The 16,129-nt window shown below is 38.4% G+C and overlaps 1 protein-coding gene across 3 annotated transcripts in view; it reads left to right on the forward strand.

Moving 5' to 3' along the window:
* Positions 1–16,129, forward strand: part of carnmt1 (carnosine N-methyltransferase 1) — a 35,952-nt gene that overhangs the window by 17,916 nt on the left and 1,907 nt on the right. For 2 of the 3 annotated variants that reach the window (XM_038804948.1, XM_038804949.1), the window contains 3 exons: positions 700–878; positions 1,386–1,499; positions 12,774–12,877. In XM_038804948.1, the coding sequence (XP_038660876.1) occupies positions 700–878; positions 1,386–1,499; positions 12,774–12,877 (397 nt within the window). Of the gene's footprint in view, positions 1–699; positions 879–1,385; positions 1,500–1,966; positions 2,029–12,773; positions 12,878–16,129 lie in introns of all 3 variants that reach the window. The other variant, XR_005461604.1, reaches the window with a different exon arrangement.

Here is a 16,129-nt window from a genome sequence, read left to right on the forward strand (position 1 = left end):
CCAGGGTCTTTGTGCCCTTCTGGGCGGACCCTGGACTTGGTCCCAATTAATTGGACCATGTCCCAATCGTTCGTATCGATTTTCTCCAATAACGGGGTTGTTCCCTGATCGTTGGGCGGGCTCTCTGTAACCGTTGGCCTGCCTTTGTTTTAGCTTCCACTGGCGCCGGGAAGTCTGTCCTGGTATCGATTGTTTCAATGTTTCTTTTTGTCTCCGGAGATACCTCATTACTATGCTAATGGCTAGTAGTTTCAGTTCTGTCTGGGTTCTGCAGGTTCCAATCCACAGGAACCTTGCACCTGCTTGTTTTGCTAGTGCTGTCCATTTTCCTCTGCACTCTTTGCGAGTATCCATTTTGGAATCGGGATGTGGCCACCCCAGGTGGCTACACTATAAAGTGTTGTTTTAAAACTGTTTTCTAATTTGACATGATTAAAAAGCTGTATGATTTGTTTTGAAAACAAAACAGAAACTGCTGGATTACACAGCAGGTCAATCAGAATTTATAAAGAGACAATATAGGTTGTGTCCAAATCTTTCATCAGTCCGACTTGAAATATTAACTGACTGATCTGTGTATTTTCAGCACACTGTTTTAGTTTGATTTTCAGCGTTTACAATTTTTTTGTTTGTTTTGAAAAATCTAAATGTGATTATGCTGTATAAAAATACATAATTTAACTCATTCCCCTTTTTTAGATGTACTGGAATTAACACAATGACACTTTATCCCTGGATACATCAATTTAGTAACAACAAGCGATCAGCTGATCAGATTCGACCAATCCATTTTCCTGATGTTAATTCACATAGTCTTCCATCACATGCTAACTTTTCCATGACAGCAGGGGATTTCCAGGAGATCTATGCAGAACCAAGTAAGTAATTCCATTCTTGACAATTATTCTGTCAAATTATAGATTTAGATTTGCATTTAAATCTCAAATGAAGCTGCAATAGCAATGGTTTTAATACAGTCTAAGCGATCTTCATCTAAATCTTTGAATTCCATGTTATTGTTTACAATCAAGCATTATGACTTCATTATAGCCTTGATCCAAATATTGACAAAATAACTAAATTTCAAAGGTGAGGTGGGAGTGACTGCCCTTGGCATCAAGGGAAACTTACTAAGCAGGTGGACTGCTTGATGGAGCCATTCTAATTTGGCTCACCATTGTTTACCTGGCATCCTACTACCACCCAACCACGAGAGGCCAGAACATATTGTCCATAACTGATTTAATGATATGAAGTATCGATCAACTGCCTGGGTGAATTTTATCATCCTTTCCTTACAGGACTTTTTTTCAAAAAAGTGGAATATTTCCTTGAGTCTTTGTAATACACAAATGTCAAATAACTTAAGTTTTTTGTATTAACAGACACATGGGACTGTGTAGCAACATGTTTCTTCATTGACACAGCACATAATGTTGTTGATTACATTGAAACAATATGGAAGATTCTGAAACTTGGAGGAATATGGATAAATCTTGGTGCGTAATCAGAATGTTCTGTTTCAGCTAATATTGCTTGCTCTTTTGATTAGCTAAAGGTATATGTACCTATGCATTTTAAGCTGTTATAAATGGAATACATATCTCAGGTTTAAGAATGAAATGTTTTAGCATTTGAATCAGTCTCGGGAATTAATAAAGCCAGAATCGCCCCACATTAGCTGTACTGGAATGTTTCCATTTTTAAACCAAATATATAAATTGATGCTGCCAAATCAGTGAATGTAGTTTTGAGAAGAAACCCTTTTGTATGTCAGTCCTGTTTTCTCCAGAAATAATGATCACAACTGCCTTGACTCCTTAAGGTATAGCATAACAAAGTAAAATGTGAACGTGATGGTATCTGCTTTTATAAATGTACAACAGCAATATTAAATGTAACAGAAGCACTAGTGGTATTTTAAATTATGTTCCTCTGATGCTTTTCCACCTATTTCCTTATATAGACAACACAAATACTTCGTGCAAAGTGCAAAACCTGATAAAGAAAGCACCTTGAAGACTCTTTGTAGGTGACCATTATTCTGCAGATTGTGTTTTATTTTGCCTTTAATTTTATATATAAACTAAGCAGATTAGAGAAGTGAGAGAAACCTGACTGTATTTGATCAGGGTGAATGCTCATTTATGAAGTTATTAATGCTTGAGTGGCAGAATATTGGTAGCTACTGAATCTTGACCTTAAAGGAAGCGAACAATATGGCAGTAGAGCAGTTCCTGGCTTTGATGGAAGTACTGTTAGTTCAGATGTTTTCACCAAAACAATAATGAGACAAATTTGAAATAGCATAGGTTTTGACTGAAAGTATGTTGCGGAGAGTTTTGGAGATTTGTAAATTACATACACAGCCAATAAAATGCACGATATTAATTGTAAACATCTAAGGTAAATGTATATTTTTATAGAAGTGCTTTTTATTTTATATAATTTTTGCCAACAGTTTATATTTTTTTCTCAAACTGTTTAGGGTTGGAACTTAATATTTTCAAATGAACATTTTGTGCTGCTGGTTGTATCAATTATATGCAAATGCAACAATCATACAAACATCACTTTTTGGTGAATTGTAGATATTTGTCAGAAAAGTTAGAATAAAAATTGTCCTTGGTTATCAAATCTGCTTTTACACAGCCTACATGCATCATGAACTCTACCACGCTTAGAAAATTATTTGAGGGAAGGTTTTTATGCATTTTAACTTTTACCCTGCCCTGTAATCTGTATTAATACTAATACAGATATTAATCTAACTTTATCATCTATAATATTCAGCATTTTACAACTAGTTTCTGCAAATATTTCCATGGTTTCGTTAGCATAGGAACCATTTTGTTCCATGGAATATTTGAATGTGTCTGTCCCTATTTATCCTTATCTACCCTTTTCTTCACCAGCCATTTGCCTCTCTTTTTAAGTCATGAATACAACCTTTGCTCTGTGTCTGTTCCACATTGTCTTCTATGAGGAGGGAAGAATTTTCTCCCAATTCTATTCTTGTTAATTTTGCTATCGTGTTTAGTATTCTCACTCCAAAGTAAATGACCTGCATATATCTATATTATTGTATTTGAGCATTTTAAAGACCTGGAACATGTCTCCTTATTTTCTCTAATTAATACAAATGCAATCGATGACTCTGTTCATAACATGGAGACCGAAATACCTCATAATTCTGTAACTCCTCCCTAAGTCCTCTCGTTGCATCAGTCTTTCTGGAGGTAGGACGTGCAGGATTTTAAACGTCAGGTAAACAGTGCGTTTTCATAGCTTGTTTTGACTTGTCTTCAAATATTTTCCGATACATTCTTACACTTTAGCTCAGTTACAGGAGCAGTCTTGCCTATTTATATACTTGCAGTATGTAGCCAGCAATCATGTTCTTTGCAAATGGACAGGTATTCATGTTTAAACTTCAGGTTTTCTTCTGTAAGGAAAGTGTTAATAAGATTGACTTGGTGGACTGCTGTAATGCTGCTTTTAATGTCTCTTTACATTGTCGTGTTATTAGTTTTTGTAGTTAAACAGTGAATTCTTGCCTTCATGATGCTAGCTAAATTTGGGGTTACACAAAATGGTTAATACTACAGGTTATAAGGAATGGAACCACTGCAGTCTACAACTCTGAAAAGCAAACAATTTAAAAACAACAGGACAGAGAAAACAAAAATCCTGCTGTATTCGGCATTTTTTTTGTTCCTTTTTCTCACCAATTAATAGGCTAAGGGCTGACAAGTCCCCTGGTCCAGATAGCTTGCATCCTAGGATCTTCTTAAAAGAAGTGCCTGCAGAGATAGTAGGTACATTGGTTGTAATCAGGGTGGCTCGGTGTCACAGTGGTTAGCATTGTTGCCTCATAGCACCAGGGACCCGGATTCGATTCCAACCTCGGGTGACTCTGTGTGGAGTCTGCATGTTCTCCCCCTGTCTGTGTGGGTTTCCTCCTGGTGCTCTGGATTCCTCCCTCATCCAAAGATGTACAGGTTAGGTGGATTGGCCATGCTAAATTGCCCTTAAGTGTCCAAAGATTGTGTGCGGTTACAAGGATAGGGATTGGACCTAGGTAGAGTGGTCTTTTGAAGGGTCGGTGCAAACTTGATGTACCAAATGGCCTCTTTTGGACTACAGGCAGTCTATGATTCTAATTGTCCAAAATTCCCTGGATTCTGAAATTGTCTCAGAAGATTGGAAAACCGTAAATGTAACACCTCTATTCAAGAGTGAAAGTAGACAGAGCAGGAAACTACAGGCCAGTTAGCCTATCTGTCAATGGAAAAATACTAGAATCAGTTATTAAAGAGATTGTGGCAGGACTTTTAGAAAATCATAATAGAATCAGTGTTGACATGGTTCCGTGAAATAGAAATTTTGAATTCTTTGAGTAGGTAACAAACATGCATGAAGTGGAATGAATAGATGTAGTGTATTTTGATTTACAAAGGGCATTCAAGCAAATGCCACATAAAAGGTTACTACATAAGATAAGAACTCATGGTGTTGGGGATGGTACATTAGCATGGATAGAGGACTGGCTAGCCAGCAGGAAACAGAGAGCCGGGATGAATGATTAATTTTCAACTTGCCAAACTGACGAGTGGAGTGCCACAGGATTCAGTGCTGGGGCCTAATCTATTTATGATCTGTATTAATGACTTGCATGTAGGGACTGGATGTATTGTGACCAAAATTTGCTGATGACACAAAGATATGTAAGAAAGAAAGTTGTGAGGAAGATACAAAGAGTTTGCAAAGGGATGGATTAGGTGAGTGGGCAAACAAATTGGGAAATAGCATATAATAGGGAAAATGTGAGGTTGTCCACTTTGGCAGGAAGAATAGAAAAACAGAATGGTATATAAATAGAGAGGGACTTCAAAATGCTGTGGTACAGAGGGATCTGGGTTTCTTCGTTTATGAGTCACAAAAAATGAACAGTTGCAGCAAGTAATTAGAACGGTAAATAGATTGTTGCCCATAATTATAAGACAGACGGAGTACAAAAGTAGAGAAGTCTTACTACAACACTCAGGGTAATTGATGAGACCAGACATCGTGTACTGCATACAGTTTTGGTTTCCTTATTTAAGGAGGGGATATGATTGCATTGGAGGCAATTTAGAGAAGGTTGAACAGGTTAGGTCTGTAGAAGGAGAGGTGATCTTATTGAAACATTTTAATTTATGAGGGGGCTTAACTGCGTCGATGCTGAAGAAATATTTTCGTCATGGGGAAATCTAGTACTGGGGGTGCAACTAAAAATAAGGGGTCGACCATGTACGACTGAGATGAGGATGAATTTCTTCTCTCAGACAGTTGTTAATCTTTGGCAATCTCTTTCCCAGAGAGCAGTAGAAGGTGGGTCATTGAATATATTCAAGGCTAAGTTAGGTAGGTTTTTGATCAACAAGAGAGTAGAGCGTTATGGTGTTAATACCACAATAAGCTATAATCTTATTGAGTCAAGGGACTGATTGGTCTATTTCTTATGATTTAATGAACTTTTTTTATGTTTTGACAAAGGGAGGGTTGCAGTGAAACCAAATGCAGGAGGATTAGGATGTTGAGGAACAAGTCCAGAGTCCCAGTTGTGCTCTCGATTTACAACTGTCTCCCACTGATGGTCTTAATCATGCAGCTTCCATCCCACATTCCTTCAGATTGTACCAACACGGCGCATGTATATTTTCTTGTTTATTGCACAGTTCTGAGCATTGTTCTAACTGTTTGATCAAGCTTTTATAAATTACATGTATCGCTTGGATCATCAGATCCTTTTTGGTGTTGGACTCTTCGTCAGATAGTTTTAACCCATTTAAATGTGCCTTTGTTTCAGACCATGTCCAACATAAATTTTGGTCCTTATGTTCAGGGCTAAATTTCTCCAAACTCTTCCATAATTTGGCATGTCTTTATTATAATTTACTGTAACCTGACAGTATTGAAAGTTGACAGAAGACTTGAATCCTACTTATTGAAGAATCGGGTAGTGAACCTTAATTCTACATTCAATTGAATATACACTTCTAGATTGCCAATTTTTAGAGACAAATTAAATGTGTATATTCTTACTGATAGTTTACTGCTCAAATCAGTAGTGTTCACAGTGTTAACTGTCATATGTCAGATTATTAAGCATCCAAGAATTAAATGTGCACTCAATGCCAATATCACAAGCAAAATCTTCTGAGTTTTAGCCAGAGAATTCAAACATGTTAATGTTCTGAACTCGATATACATGTTGAACATATCTTAATCTAATTCAAACGTATTTGTTCCTGCACCAACTTTTTATACTTTTTGCTCACCTCTTCACGATTCACAAGCTTCATTGTTATATTATAAAGGTTTAATTTGCAACTAAATTGATTATGTTCTGTTCTTGTAAATATAAATCCGTCTTAGAGTGCATATCATGGAGGGAGAAAATATCAATTTCTTACACTTGTATGCTTAATTTGTCCAACTCATAGAATTATATGAATCTCTTAAACTATTATCAAGTCCGAGGTATGACTATAAAATTACCATAATCTTTCAACAAATGATACTGCACTGTTCAAGATAAAACTGTTTAAAGTTTACATGTTTTATTTGTTCACACTTAGAAGTATCATTTGTCGGCAATGTTCAATTGCCATACACTGGCCAGATTATTGAAATATTGAATTAGCAGGTCACCTGTTTCATTTGTTAGTCACTGGTTGAAAAACTTCTATTTCAGAGCCCAATAGTAATACTACTAATGTGTCAAACTATATAGGTTAAAATCTCAGTCATCATGTTATCATTAGTTTTCTAGTATCCCTACAGTGCAGAAGAAGGCCAATCGGCCCAACGAGTCAACACCAACCCTCTGAAAGAGCACCCTTTCCAACGTTACCTTCCCCCACCCTGTCCAACGTTACCTTTGGACACTAAAGGGCAATTTAGAATGGCCAATCCACCTAACCTGCATTGGACTGTGTGATGAAACTATATCCAATTGTATAAGTGTGCAGAAATGGTGGATAGGAAAACACAGTTGGTCCATTGAACTTGCCCTGCATGGTTGTGATTCCTTTTAACATTATTATTCACACTATACCCTTCCCGCAGCTGCTAACAGCTATGTAATTACCTGGAAGAGGCAAAGTGTTTTATAAAATGGCCACTTCTGATAGTTAAAATTTCTCTCCAACACCCTTAAACAATCAAAGCTAGTTCAGGAGACCACATTGACCCTGATTTATATTGCTTACTGTCTCATCCTACATATAATCTATAATCTTTATTAGTGTCACAAGTAGGTTTACATTAACACTGCAATGAAGTTACTGTGAAAATCCCCTAGTCGCCGCACTCCGGCGCCTTTTCGGGTACACTGAGGAAGAATCCAGAATGTCCAATTCACCTAACAAACAAGTCTTTCAGGACTTGTGGAAGGAAACCAGAACATCCGGAGGAAACCCACGCAGACACTGGGGGAATGTGCAACTCCGCACAGACAGTGACCCAAGCCGGGAATTGAACCCGGGTCCCTGGTGTTGTGAAGCAACAGTGCTAACCACTGTGCAGCCCAGCCATCAACAGGTTCAGCTCTCTTTTGGATGTATGCAACTCAAGGCAGTAACTTGTTAAATAGATCTACAATGCCTTTGGATAAGATTTTCCTGATATCTACTTCTACCCATGTGTCACTTTATGAATATAACCCTGACTTCACCAAACCTACCACTGGAAATCTGTCATTATGAAAACAGTCTAGCCCTTTTAATTATTTTAACCACCCTTACCAGATCACCCATTTCTAAAATAAGTAATCCCTGTTTTTTTTTTAAAGATAAACAGAAAATGCTGTTAATAGGCACCAGTGCGAGAGAGAGAGAGAGAGAGAGAGAGAGATAGTTGGTGGTCAGGTATGTGATTTTCATCACAACAGGTTGAGGAAGTACAGAGGTGAGGAAAGAACAAAATAGAAACTCTGTGGTAGGGTGGCAGACATGAGTGATTAGAAATACGAAAGGGATGAGACTGCACAGCAAAAGTGGGTGGTAAAGGAACAAGTAAAGATATGAGATGGCTCCAAAGGAGCTGTAAATGGCAGCAACATCATTACCAAGAACTGTTATTTGATGAAATGGGAGAGTGGTTCTGGTCTATAGTTGTTGAACTCAATTTTGAGTTCATTAAGTTATAAATTAAAAGGTTTTCTTATGATCTTGTAAGATGAGGCAGCGTTCCTCAAACTTGCACCAACTGGATTGTAACAGTGTAGGGCGTCATAGTCAGAGTGGCAGTGGGTGGAGAATTAAAATAAGCAGCAAGAAACTTGGAATACTGCCTGTGGACAGAAGAGGTGTTCATCAAAATTATCCCCAGTCTCTGGTCTCCCCAGTGTAGTGGAGATTTCAGCATGAACAACAAATCAGTATACCAAGTTGAAAGAAGTTCAAGTAACTAGCTGGGCCCTGGATGGTGGGAAGAGAGGAAGCGAAAGAGCAGGTATTGCATCTTCTATGTTTGCGTGGAAAGAGGAGCAGGTGTTAAGGGTGAGCCAAGAGAGAATCAAAATACCACAGAGTGAATAATCCCTTTGGAATGCTGAAATGGGATGAAATTATGTATTTGTTGATGGCATAATGCTAAAGTAGCCAAAATGGTGGAGGTTAGTGGGATGAAAGATGTGGTCAATAATAATAATCTTTATTGTCACAAGTAGGCTTACAGACACTGCAATGAAGTTCCTGTGAAAATCCCCTAGTCACCACCCTCCTGGGCCTGTTCGGGTACACTGAAGGAGAATTCAGACACCCTATCTTGTCTTGATAGGAAGGGTTGAAAGCAGAAGCGGGGAACTAAGTCTGTCAACTGCGGTGGAGAGGAATCCTCAGTTGATGGAAAAGGAAGACCTATCAGAAGCAAATATGAAAATTGGCATCACCAGAACAATGTGAAGAGACAGAATAAATGGAATAACGTCTTACAGGAAGCAGGGTAGGAGGAAATATAATCAACGAAAGAGAAAATGCTGGAAAATCTCAGCAGGTCTGGCAGCATCTGTAGGGAGAGAAAAGAGCTAACGTTTCGAGTCCGATGACACTGTCAAAGCTAACAGACAGAGAAAGTGGGAAATATTTATACTGTGGAGTGAGAATGAAAGATGAGTCATAGCCACAGAAACCCAGGGAAACCGGGTGCTAAAGGCCACAGAAACCAAGGGGAAAGAGTGCTAATAGCAGTCCCCAGAGAGAACAAAAGATGTGAAAGGTCAAACAGCAGGGAAACTAACATCAGAGGATGAACTGTAGATGTGGGGGGAGGGGAAGGGGAAGCAAAGAGGAGAAAGGTGGATAAGATTGGGGGGGGAATTAAATAGAAAGAAAGAAATGGTAAAAGACAGTTAAAATGAAAAATAGGATGAAAACAAATGGGTCGAGGTAGGGTAGAGCTGATCATCTGAAGTTGTTGAATTCGATGTTCAGGCTGGAAGGCTGCAGCGTGCCTAACCGGAAGATGAAATGTTGTTCCTCCAGTTTGCGTTGATTCTCACTCCACAGTATAAATATTTCCCACTTTCTGTCTGTTAGCTTTTGACAAAGTAATTGGACTCGAAATGTTAGCTCTTTTCTCTCCCTACAGATGCTGCCAGACCTGCTGAGATTTTCCAGCATTTTCTTATTCCTTTCATATTCCAGCATCCGCAGTAATTTGCTTTTATCCAAGGTAGTTATGGATGTCATTGGGCTGGTAGTAGATGTTGGCTGACAGTAATCGAGATATAAAAGTTGAGGAAGGGATAGGAGGAGTTGAAGTTGAGCTATGTGGAGATGAAGGAGGATTGAAAATTTGAAACAGTTGAAATCAATCAGTTCTGGGTGAGTGCAGGAAGCAACACTGATGTAGGCATCAATGTACTCAAAGTAAAAGTGAAGAAGGGGACCTCAGTAGGACTGGAACAAAAAATCCCATAAAAAGCACAGCTATGATCCATGCATGACACCATAATGGCATATTTTATTTGAAAAAAGTGAGAGGAATCAAAGGAGTAAGGTAGAGGCCTGTTCACCAAAACTCAACAGTGATGCCATTTTCAGTAGATTTGATGACAACATCAGTGTTGGATTTTGAGAGAACAGTGAGTTTCAAGTTCAGAAGGGGCAGGTTAAAGACATTGAGATGGCCCATGTTAAGCAGTAGGAGGTTGTTAGGGAGGGGTCCGGTGGAGTGAAAATTCTGAAGATGGGAGAAAGTGTCTTGTATGCAAGGAGCAAACACGTTGCCAAATGAAATGAGCACAGAGGTGAAGGTAACAGAAGAATAACTCAACTTTCTGCCAAGCTCAAGAATGAGGTAAATGACATGGTTTAAGCTGAGTATCATTCAATTAGCCCTGAACCATAACCAAAACCTTCAAATCTCGCCATGTAAGACGATGCTGTATTCTAAGTGAACGTAACCAATGTAATACAATCAGAACATTGTATTTTGATTTATATTGAAACATTCTGGCAATGCAGCCTACCACTTTGTTTGCTTTGATTATCACTTCACAGCATTATGAACTTTAAGACAATTGAGCATCTTATTTTCTTTCAACAGATTTCAGTTCTGTACCCTGTAAGGTGTATGTATGCTTCGCATTGACTGCCCACATGCTGAACATTTATCAAAGCTAGATACCATTTGCCAATTATGCACCATTTCCCCACAGTTATCATTATCCACTTGAAGTAATTTTTTCCACTCGCTCAAACCTTCACGTTTCAACAAATTGTACATCATTGCCCTAACATCTACGTTCAGGTCATTAATGAGGATAATAAACGGCAATACCCTATCACTGATCTCTGCGGGAATTTTATATTGTCATTCAATAGTGCACAGTTTAGAGTTTAACGTCTGTATGAACAAAATATACATATCAATCAGGGGTATTAAGCATTTATGATCAAAGGATATGGAGCCATAGGGGCCACGTAAAACATTTAAATTTATTTTCCAATGTGCAGTATTTATAACAGAGTATTTCAAGAGTGTGAATAAAAGTGCTGAATACTCAATACTTGCACTGTTCCTCAACTCTTGTATCAAAAATAAATCTTGGAAGGTTTTAGACTTAAGACACATTTTAAATTTCAGGAATGGAACTCCAAAGAAGTATTGTATTGAAGTTCACTTACAAAATTCTTAGTGACTTGACTAGGTCAGAATTTTTGAAAGTTTTGCCTCCCATCTGTAGCCCTAAACTTAGAAAGGCTGAATGGAATTTGCAAGCTCCAAAGTTAAAGAAGACGGGTGCAGGCTTAAATCTGAGGCTATTGGCAATATCTATTTGTAAGGAAAGGGGTTGTGCAATCCTGGTGTTCTTTAAATTTTACTGGAAATAAAACAGCTTAAATAAGTTGTGAAAATGGGAAACCATGATAATTTCAGTTTCGTTGTGTTGTGGTCTAGCATACAAAAATGAATGTGGACAATACTGTAATAGCATTGTTTTTCGATACATATTGAACATAGTTCACTGTGCATCAATAATAATATTTATTGTCATATGTAGGCTTATATTAACACTACAATGAAATTACTGTAAAAAGCCCATAGACGACACATTCCAGTGCCTGTTCAGATACTCAGGGAGAATTCAAAATGCCCAAATTACCTAACAGCATGTCTTTCGGGACTTGTGGGAGGAAACCAGAGCCCCCGTAGAAAACCCACGCGGACACAGCGAGAACGTGTAGACTCCGTACAGACAATGACCCAAGCTGGGAATCGAACCTGGAACCTTGGCACTATGAAGCAACAGTGCTAACCACTGTGCTAATAGCTGTGTTTAGCAAAAATCTTAAAACAATTGAGTATTTTCATTATTGTTTAACTATTATTAAAATCATATGCTGCAAAAGTTAGAATTGGTTGACTGGTCACAAGTCCTTAATCTTTTGAGATATTTTGCAAGCCTTCCCATGTCACAGATCATTCGGGTCAAAAATCTATAATTGATGCAAGTACAGATTTTCGAATGTCACCTTTGAGCACAATGCATCCCTTTTTCTTAAAATTTTTCCTACAGCTGACCACTGCAGCCAGGTTGCAAAAAAAAACCTCAAAAATACACTGACATCACAGGAACAAAATAACACAGCCTTATTACCATGTGTGAACCACCAACTAGTGCTATGATCAAATTCAAAATCTCAAAGGTGTTCTCGATAATCCTTTTAAATGTTGGTGTGTTCTCTAAACAAAATATTGCAATTGTTGTTCTACACTTAAAAATAGAATTCAGTGGTGAGAAAGATAAGAAGCAGCTTCAAAATAATTGGGTAAATGGCTGAGCAGCAATGTTTTACATCTCATGGCCATTCAGAATGCCTCTTATACTTAAGAGGTTAAAGCTGAATAGGTCATAATAGCGGCAGTGAGTAGGAAGGAGTGAAGTCGTTTAGTTTGATATAAGTTTGGGTAATTAATTTGGGGACTAGTAGCAATTCTGCTTCAACCTTTTCAAAGAAATAAATTACAATTTATTTCAGATAATTCTCAACATACAATTAGTAAAATAATGGGGCAAAACCTGACCTGATGTATTTCTCCGATCTTGACAACAGAAATCACTTAATGACTTAATGCCCAATTTAGGAAGGGACTCCTTTTATGAGTCACGTTATGCACAATTCCTTTGCATGATTGTGGCCCTCTTAGTGTTATTCAATTGTAAATTGATAAATTAAATGGATTGACAAGACCACCTAACTTAAACTAATTTCTCCTAGGTCCTTTGCTCTATCATTTTGAGAATATGGCAAATGAAAAATCAATAGAACTGAGTTATGAAGACATCCGGCATTGCATACTTCAATATGGATTCAAAATTGAGGTAAGACCCTTGACTATAAATGTGATTAAAAATAGAAAAAATCATTATGATTGAACAAGCCCCAACCCCTATTGGTGAATCCACATACCTAGCTTCTCACTGTCATTTATTCCTTTTTAATTAGGTTGCCACAACAGCCGATAAAGGAGAAATATGGCAAAGCGTATACTTGGAAAACATATCAAAATTTGTCGTGAAATGTATATTTATTGCTACACATAATGCACCACCACATTCAGTAAAACCTCAAGACATATGATACTTAATTTTCCCTAGCAAAAAGACTATTCTTTGCCGTTGATGTTGGAGCAAAGTCTTTATAGTTGTATGCTAAATTATGTAGTCACAAGTTTCAGGTTTTTTAAAATAGATTTTTATAAATTAAAAGTTCCCAATTTTTTTCAATTAAGGGGCACCTTAGCATGGCCAATCCACCTATCCTGCACATCTTTGAGTTGTGGGGGTAAGAGCCATGCAAACACGAGAGAATGTGCAAACTCCGCACAGACAGTGACCTGGAGCCAGGATCGAACCTGGATCCTCAGTGCCATGATGCATCAGTGCTATCCACTGCGCCATTGTGCCCTCCCCAGACTTTCACAGTCAACTTTTGTATTCTGTTTCTAGTCCAATATTTAGGACCAACTGCTTAACTTCTAAAAGAAAGTTATTAAAATAGTACTATCCTTAGTAGAACATGCAAAGTTTTAGGCTAAGGGATGGCAGATTTAAAAGAGACATCAGGAGGAATTGCTTCACTCAAATGGTCGTGAATCTGGAATTCTCTACCTCAAGAGTGCAGAGGACGCCAGAACACTAAACAAATTTGAGGAGGAGATACCTGGGTTTTTAATTAATAGCGGGATGAAGGGTTTTGCGGAGCCAGCAGGAAGGTGGAAATGAGGCCGAGATAAGATCAGCCATGATCTTACTGAATGGCAGAGCAGGCTCGAGGGGCTGAATGACCTCCTGCTCCTAGTTCTTATGTTCATAAACACTGCTGATTTGTTTACATGTTCATTTAGTACTCTTCCCAGGTGATAATAGAAACAATACTTGGCAAATCATAAGTTCTGCAGTTGATCATATACACATACAGGCAAAAATAAACATTTACAATATAAACAAAGAGCCCAGCGCAAAAATTTCAACACTCGGCGCAAAGAGTATATAAGATATTGCATGTGTCAAAATAAACCAAATTCCTTCACAGTTGCAACAGTAAGTTGACCTGAATTCCTGCCAATGGTTAAATGACTGAAAATATGTAGCACATTTGTTAAAGATTTAGAACAGTATTGGTAAATGACCTTGAGAGGTTAACACTATCTTTTACCAGATTTGCAAGCTATTTCCGCTCAATGTGCCTCATTCAGCAGTTGAAACAGAATTCTTAAGTGCTACCTGGACTTTATAATCATGACTTTAATGTGCATTGTGACCACAATCCCTTAGATGGTTACAGTAGACCCGTACGAAAAGTGCACATCTGTTGGTATGGAGCATCGCACCTTCAGGATATAGCATCCTTCATAAACTCCAACTTGTTCAAATTCTTTGTTGCACTTGACTCTATGGAATCATAGAATGGTTAGTTACAAAAGGAGGCCATTCCAGCCAATCGTGCCTATGCCAGCTGTCCGAGAACAACTCGGTTAGTCCTCCCCTGTGTTTCTCCATAGCACAGCATTTTTTTTTTCTTTTCAGGTGCTTCTCCTAATCTCTTTTTTTTTTGTAACCCATGATTAAATCTGCCTCCACCACACTCCCAAGCAGTGCATTCCAGGTCGTAACCACTTAAATCAAAAACATTTGCCTTATGTCACTATTAGGTCCATTGTAATTCACCTTGAATCAGAATCCTCTGGTTTTCTCACTTTCAAAATGTGAAAAATATCTGTCTGAACGCCTCCATCAAATTTTTTTCTCTGCCTTCTTTCCTAAAAGGAGAACAGGCGTGGCTTCCCCAATCTATATTCGTAAATTTTTTCTTCATTTTCTCTCAAACCTTCATATCCTTCCTCAAGTTTGGTGCCAAGAATTGGACCCAGAACCTCCAATTGAGGCCAAACTAGTATTTTATAACGGTTATCATTACTTCTTTTTTTTATTCTATTTATGAAGCCCATATAATTTTCTGGAAGGGCAGGAACCTCATTTAAATACATTTAAATAATTTTAAATGTAGTTAAAGGGCTTCCCCGACCATATGTTCCCCTCGGGTAAGGAATTCCCATCACGTCGGTGAGGTTTACAGCAAATATTGAAAAACTGGAAGCAGTCAAAGGAAACCTGCCAGGGGCGCAAAGGTAAGTATAGCTCCTGGGGGGGAGTGGGGCATACCTAGGCAATTAGTGCCAACCTGTCTGGGGAGCCCCATTGGGGGGCGATTCCCCTTGTGTGTGGGAAGCGTTGCCCCAGTGCCTGTGGGTCAGGGAGGGGGTTGCCTCATTGCTTGCGGGGAGGGGGTTCCCCGTGTGAGTGGGGTAGAGTTTTGTGCCCAACGTTGCCGGCTCTAACAGGCCCCATCCTGCCAGCATGATAGTAAATAAGTGTCCCCAAACTTTCTGTGCTCAGATTGCCAGAGAATTTGGATAGAAAACTCAGCAGTGCAGCTGGAGTGCTACATACAGCTTTTCTCATGCCAGCCAGCAATGAGTGCAGAATTCCATTGATTGTCATCATTTGGAGTCTAGTTTTCAATTACAGATTTTTATGAATGGAATTTTAAATTCCATCAGCTGCAGTGGTGGGATTTGAACCCATGTCCCTAGAGCATTAGTGTGAGCCTCTGAATTACTAGTCCAGTGACACTACTAATAAACCATAAGTCTTCACACCAGGCATTTATTTAAATTTAAGAGCTTCTGTTAACTGGTTTGAAGATATTTGCCATTTTGACGTCTTAATATCAATGAGTATTTGTCGATCTTTCAAAGAGTGTCTGTCTGGAACTTGTGAAGATAATTCAGTACAAAATTTGCAAAAATGTATTGCATCCAGAAGCTAGGGCACAACATTACCTGATCTTCAGTTCACCGGCATCATGTCTGGAGGCAGTGAGGATTGGCAAATGATGTGAGTCTCTGCTATCTCTTGCAACACTAAGGAGCCTGGAATGCATTTCATTTGGCCAAACATCTTAATATTTCCTCCATCAGAATATTTATACCTTTGTTCGGGGTACAGGGATGTTTTTGAAGAGAAAGACTATAGGCATGCACAATTTCTTGTACTGGTCTTGATCATCCC

The sequence above is a fragment of the Scyliorhinus canicula genome, chromosome 8 (assembly GCF_902713615.1).
Source record: "Scyliorhinus canicula chromosome 8, sScyCan1.1, whole genome shotgun sequence".
NCBI classification, from domain to species: Eukaryota; Metazoa; Chordata; class Chondrichthyes; order Carcharhiniformes; family Scyliorhinidae; genus Scyliorhinus; species Scyliorhinus canicula.